The sequence below is a fragment of the Salvelinus namaycush genome, chromosome 2 (genome assembly GCF_016432855.1).
Source record: "Salvelinus namaycush isolate Seneca chromosome 2, SaNama_1.0, whole genome shotgun sequence".
Lineage (NCBI taxonomy): Eukaryota > Metazoa > Chordata > Actinopteri > Salmoniformes > Salmonidae > Salvelinus > Salvelinus namaycush.
In genome coordinates, this window is record NC_052308.1 from 67,695,100 (window position 1) to 67,702,082 (window position 6,983).

The following is a 6,983-nucleotide window of genomic DNA, read 5'->3' on the forward strand; positions in this document are numbered from 1 at the left end:
GTCTTAAGGCCTCTCATAGTAAAAAAGTACAAATTGTTTATGCACATTTGTTTTCTAAAGTAATATTTCACTCCATGAAAAGAACCCGGATTTACAGAGCTTGCAACTGGAAAGAAATGCGGCAAATGTACACATGCATAATTCTGTTGGTCATGATTTTCCATAATTGTATGCACGTACAATTGAATGTGAAAAATCGTCAATATTGAACAAATGAAACAAATGACAGACATTTTACAGTTCAAGTAAGCTTTTCGAGAGCTCAAAATAGGCCTAGTTGATATTTTAAGGCACTTTCAATAAGGCTGTTTTAAGTACTTTTTCGTTGCATGGCGCACAGGGCTATATATTATGCACGAGGATATTACCGTTGTCTAGGCCTGTTAAATTACATAAACTTAATGTTAATGCCCCTCCTTTGAGTATAATCGAAATGGATACAAAAATGTATAGGTCTAGTGATCAATTACACACGCTGCAAGTGGCAAACGGGTTGTGTTTTTAAGGCCTCACGTGCATTAACAACTTGGCCATTGATAATTGCTCAACTATCAGAAATCGCCATCAGAAATATACAAAATAAGGCCTACAGGCCTTTGATATAAAATGATCTTGCAATCACCATCTTTCAATCAACAATGTGGCCAACATTTGGCTAAGCATATCTAGGCATGAGAACATATCCCACAAGTATTGGCCTATTTGACTTTAATGAGCGTATACAACATATATCTACAAATGATCTCTGTCGCGTAGACAAATATAGGCCTATGGGCTTTCTGGGAAATGTTGCCTTTCTGTAAAAATATCCATGTTTCAAACAGGGGGTAAAGTTAAGTGTTGCAACCATGTTTGAAGACATACAAATGACATAATTTTCTCTCAAATGTAAATACACAATCTAGGTCAAGACAAATAATACATTCCATAGGTGACAGGTCCACCGAAGAGTCCCGGAACAGGTAAAGTGGGCCTGGGGTAGGCGTTAGAATGTCCGTAGAGAGATGGAGAGCCCATGTGCGCTCCCAGGGGGAATGGCAGAGCAAAGGCAGGTAGCATGGGTTTCGACGCCAGTTTGTACTTTTCCAACTCGGCCTCCTGAAGTCTCTTGGCTTTAGCCCTTCTGTTTTGGAACCAGATTTTGACCTGGGTCTCGGTCAAATTGAGGGAGTTGGAGAATTCGGCTCGCTCTGCAATGGAGAGGTACTGCTTTTGTCGGAACTTCCTTTCCAGAGCGAGCAGCTGGGAGGTAGTGAAGGGCGTTCGAGGTTTTCGGTTGTTTTTATGTTTCCTTAAAGGACATGGAGGTGGACTTAAGCTTCCTGGGGGGACAAATAAATTAAAAGGTATTGTTATTAAATTAAAAACTCAAGGACTGCTGACCCTTTAAAACAACACATTTCACTGCGCCTATGTGACAATAAAACGTTTTTTTTCTTCACAATTAGTCTCACCAAACAACGTATACATTTAAGGACATTGCCATAAGGTTTATTACTGCACCGTGGCTTTTAATGGATAGGCCTACCAATTTCCCAATTCCAAAATAGGCCTATGACAAAGTTTGTCTAATGGTGCACAGTTTAGACCTATCAGGCTACTCTGAAATAACATTGTATTATTAGACTGATATAGGGACATTTCGAGTCAAATTCTATAGATTTTTGGATAGACAGGCACGACCACAGTGATGACAACATATGTAAGGTATGTTTATAATGATCTACTATGTGAGGTAATAACGATCTAATAAATCAATAATAGACTAATAATAGAAAAACTACTACTATATATTATTATTATAATAGACAAACAATAGGGAATAGTTGGCCTAATTAGCAGGGACTTACGAGGGGGAGTCGAGAAAGATGAAGTCTGGAACCAAGTGCTCTGGTCTTTCTCACAAAATTCTTGATTGTCGTCATTCTGACAGTCCGACACGCTCTGCGAGCTTTCCGGGGAAACTTTACTCTCAACGTAAAAAGTCCTTGGAGAAAACTGTTCGGTGATCTGCACCGCCGCCGCCACAGGCTTCGGTTGAACGAGACCCGAATCCGAGGAGGGAGAAGAATAGTAAGTCCTGCAGGTTGTTTTCTTGGAAATCAATGATTCGACGCTGAATGGAAGACTGCTCGTCTTACTTTTGTATCCTTTGTCGGTTGTCATATCTTTGGGTTGAAGTTCCTCACACTCCGTATCCGACACTTCTTTCTGGTGGAGTTTAATCTCGTGGGACGGAGACCCCGGTAGGCCAACGGGATTCATCTGAAAGGGGTACGGGGCCATACACCTCCGCCTGGCCAGCTCAGGAAAATCGAATCGCGTGCGAGAGTATAGCGTCTGGTGCTGTCCTCGCTGTCAGAATATTGCCCAGTAGCTCAACTCGCTAGATGGGGTCGTCTATAAAAGGGCAGTAAGTGTTCCCCTCTCCGCGCCGTCCAATCATCGTCTCAACTCGGCCTCGTGACGTTCCCAGCCTTCCTTTCCTCCGTCCCCATTGGCTCTCTGCCTTCCAAGAGACATCAAGAGGCCCTTTGAAAGCAACAAGAAGTTTTAATCATACAGACCCCGTGCGGAGCTGGTGCATTGATAGCTCAAGGGTTTTTTTGTCTCCGCGGAACACAAAGTAGACCAATTTTAGCGCAATTAACCAGTGGGGAGGCCTCATGAGTATTTACATCCATTAGTTGAGCACTTATTGGAACCTTTTAATTAATTAATTTCGCACCCGAGAACGTTGTGATAAGATGCAGAAGAATGCAAGGTTATAAAGGGATCCTTCTAAAGTATTAAATAGGCTAAAATAAAATATGAGAAAGGACAAAAAATAAGGATATACACAAATATACAAATAAATTGAAACTCATTAGAATATTAAAAGTCATATAACCATTTATGAACAGACATAATGGAGAAATAAATCGATTTGCTATGACTGTTTGTCACACAGTCACACAGCATTACGCCAATTTAAAGGCTGTCATGGACTTTTTTAAAGTTTACAATAGGCTCGGTTGAGAAGCAACAGGCGTTTTTTCTTCAGGTCAAACTATTTAATAAGCCAGACAAGTTGTGTTGTGGAAGGCGCCAGCCTCGGCGGGATCAAAAAGGAAGCTACCTCGGGGAGAAAAGGGAACGGTTAACTCCACTTAACCAGTTGTCCTCGAAATATTTTTCATAGTCCAGTGCATAGCTGCAGGAAGGAGGCACAACCACTGACATTAAAGACGGTTTCATTTCTTGGAAGAAGAGAACAAACATAACTTGATCGGGTGATAAGAGGGGCAGTATTTCGAAAATGTTTTTGAAAATGATCATATTTCCACAGAAAGAATACACATCGAGCAACATTGAAATTAAAATAGTCAAATGAACAATGAGGAATTAAAAACAAAAATACAAACGATCAGGTAAAAAAGACAATGCAATGAATATTGATTTAGATTTGTTCTCTTTATAACAAATATGAAATATTTGGCATTTGCCATCAAATACCTAACACAAAGTAAAGGAAAAAACAGAAACAATTAACAACTTTTAAAAAATACTTTAAATATTAGAAAAAACAAAACATTTACTTGACAGTTTCGAATATCTGTGGTGTCCTGGTCTGATTTCAAATGTGTAGACCTAGTTGTCTCTTATCACAAAGCATTATTTCGTAGCACTTTAAAGTGGCAGCATAGGCCTTATGTGACCACATATTATTTGAACATTAATGCCTTTGATTGAAGTGCCACCAGTACGCAAAATAAGCTCTTAAAGTTTAGTCTCTCATTTCCTTCAGGGGCGTTGTAACATAATGATTCTCTCAGACATTCTCCTTCACTAAAATCATCACTTCACCCCAGTGTCATTGACGTCAACTATCTTTCATGACGTGTATCATCTCAAAGCATCGCCCTTCTGCACTCCCAACATGATACCAAAGTAAATAACACCATATAATCCAAGATGGCCTCCCTGGCATGGCCAACGCCACCTATCTCAGGACCCCACTGAAAGCCTGTTTGACTTCCAACAGTCATCAACAGGATCAAATACACAATTAAGACTTGGTTAAGTGCAAAATGGCCACCTAGTAGGCCACAAGTGGGGGGTTTGTCTTAATTGAATTGCCTTAGCCCCATCCCTCTTAGGTTAATATTCTGGCAAGGAAGACACTTAGAGAGAGCGAGATAGTGCACGGTCACTCCAATACACTGGAGACCCACTCAGCCCTCTCTGGATTGTCTTTGTTACTCTTCACACTTCAATTTACAGCTTAGTTGGATTAAAGGGTGAATAATTCATTATTTGAATCTGGCCACTCATGAGAAGGCACGTGTGATTGGTTCACATTACTTGACCGCCAGTCAGTCCTATTTGGTTTATGACCTTATGTGTCCTTAACTCCTTAAAGATGCACTCTCAAACGTTTTGTATAATTTCAGCCACTAGTTTTGAAAGTGGTGCTCACGAGCCAAATGTGGTCCCCATTTTTTGTGTGCTACATCATCCAATAGTGTACTACCTCATCCATTTTGTGTGATATGTTACGAATGTAGCAATTTTTATGATATCATACGATTTTTGCAATTTGTGTGATATGTTACGAATCCAATTAGTGCAATATGATTTAAATTTGTTGTGCTTAAGATCCCGGAGTGCATCTTTAAGTCACACTATGGATGAACTTGTGTCACACATTAAGTGTAATTGGTCCACGTCATTTGACAACAAGTCATATTTGGTTTATGACCTCATATGACTTATGTCAAACCACATGACTGTCATGGTTGGACAACTGACCAAACTGACGTAGTTCTGTGGGCAATCAAGCTTTTTCTCAAAGCTACACAAGGACAGGAAAGATTGATTGGTTAACTCAGCGAAATGATGTTGCCTCGAGCAGCACAGTAGATATTGCGATGAGCGAGATGCACTACTTCGCTATCACACAAGGGTTCTTTGTAAGGCAAAGTGTTCTACCTAGAACCTTTAACATTCTAAGGAAGAAAGGATTCTTTGATGATTCTTTGGAAGGCAAGAAGGATTTTTTGGAAGGCAAGAAGGGTTCTACATAGAACCATATATAATATTTCCAAGCATGCTCTATTGCAGGGAGATTTTCAGAATAGTTTGTTTTACTGTAATATGTGTTTTTGCAAGTACATTGATTGGTTGATTAATTTTATGCTACACAAAAATAAATAACATACAGTTTTCTAAACATCCAATCTGTACCCGATACTGAGATGGTTGTTCCAGTTTAGATGATTTTGGTACTCTCCATATTCAATCTTCCCTACCCTAGCAGTCATTCTGAATGCAGGTTGCAGGTGATTAACAATTCCACTTGTTGAATATCGTAACTCTGGCTGAATTCCCATAGGAATTACACATCACTTTGCAAGCCAGCATAATGTGACTTGAAGGCCTGATGTGGCCTGTAAACCAGGAGATTCCTAACACCACTGTGTTTGGGTGTAACTAGGCCCTCAAAGAAAGGCCTTATGATATATGTAATGTATTCTCATAAATAATAACATTTTACGGCTGGTGGAACCGTTCATAGAGGGTTCTAGAAAGAACCGTCCAACGATAAACGGGTTCTCGATAGAACCCTTCATAGAGGGTTGTAGGTAGAACCGTATACAGGGGGTTCTTTGAAGAACCCTACATAGAGGGTTCTAGATAGAACCACTTTTTCCAGACTCAAATTAAGCCTAGTCCTGGACTATAATGCACTTTCAATGGAAATTCTCCATTGAGAATGTTATTTAGTCCAGGACTGGGCTTAATCTGAGTTCGGGAAAACGACCCTAAGAGTTTTTGAGAAATTTCAATTACATTTCCAAATACCTGAATGAATAGATACAATCATTTACACTCCTCCCAAATGAGTCTGTCATTATCAATATCTGAACCACTGTGACAGTTTCTCATTAAAAAAAATGTCAAGCCCTAAATTGCGAGTCCACCCCTGCATTTTCATATCTAACAATCTGCCTCTCTGTCTCCTCTCTCTCTGACTCAACAGGCACTCTCCACAATCTCCTAACGCAGCTGTTTTAGGTTTGAGATCCCAGCAACCATGTACCCTTCAGTCAATCTAATCTCCCAACTGTCGTGTTAGATGAGGATGAGAGGCGAATCATAGAGCAACACAAATCCATGCAGAGATTCACCCGATACAGGTACCACCCATAAATACATCTACACGTGAATTTACACCAAGTTACAGTAAAACGTTCCCCCCTGATGTTCGGCCAGGGTCTTCGGTTTCAGACTTTCAGAGCCCTTCTCTCCTAGATCCCGAAAATGCATTTCTGTAACAGCATGCAGGCGAGTGAACTGTGTCAGATGTCATTACCGAGTTTGAAAGCAGATCTGTCCCCCAAGGTCGACCCGTTCGATGGGAAACACTTTCCTTCAGGACACGAAATGAAAACTTTGTCTCTGTCACAAATGGCACCCTATTCCCTATGCAGTGCTTTACTTCCACGTAGGGAATAGAGTGCCATTTAGGACTCTCATATGGGGCCATTTCCAATATTCTCATGCTTCGATGGAACCACTCAGCCAGTTCGTAAAAGCAGGGGCCAAGTTTGGGCAGCGAATTTAGACAATGTGAGAAAATCAAAGTTAGATCATCTTTATAAGGTTCAAAATGAGTGGTATGGAAACCTATATTGTAGATGACCCCTAATCTAACTCCTAGCTCAAGTAATAGGTTTTTACTGCTGAATGAAAGCGTGACTTTGGCCTATTTCTCTCACAGACAGTTGGAATGACCTCTGACCCTATATAAGGACTAAGGAAACCCGTAAAAGTGCTTAAACACAATCAAAATCAAATTAGATTTCATACGCAGTTGGATTTGTGTGTGAGACAAGGAAGGTACTGTAGTTGAGTAGCTTGGAACCAGACAGAGAATTTGAGAATTCCAATCTAATACAGTGCACTCTGCAGACAGTGATTACATCCTTAGATGACTATAT

At 40.3% G+C, this 6,983-nt stretch overlaps 1 protein-coding gene across 1 annotated transcript; it reads right to left on the reverse strand.

Annotated features, from left to right (window-relative positions):
• Positions 1-277: 277 nt before the first annotated feature.
• Positions 278-2,358, reverse strand: LOC120027721 (homeobox protein MSH-C-like). The gene is made up of 2 exons (XM_038972714.1): positions 1,851-2,358; positions 278-1,322 (listed from the first exon to the last, which is right to left on the reverse strand). The coding sequence occupies exons 1-2, from the start codon at positions 2,284-2,286 to the stop codon at positions 907-909; spliced, it is 852 nt and encodes a 283-aa protein (XP_038828642.1). The 5' UTR covers positions 2,287-2,358; the 3' UTR covers positions 278-906.
• Positions 2,359-6,983: the final 4,625 nt, after the last annotated feature.

Excerpts from the sequence above, each read along its gene's own strand:
- LOC120027721 (XM_038972714.1), bottom strand. The coding sequence starts at position 2,286 with ATGGCCCCGTACCCCTTTCAGATGAATCCCGTTGGCCTACCGGGGTCT. Across the intron at positions 1,323-1,850 it reads ATCTTTCTCGACTCCCCCTC|GAAGCTTAAGTCCACCTCCA; the intron begins GTAAGTCCCTGC and ends TTGTCCCCCCAG.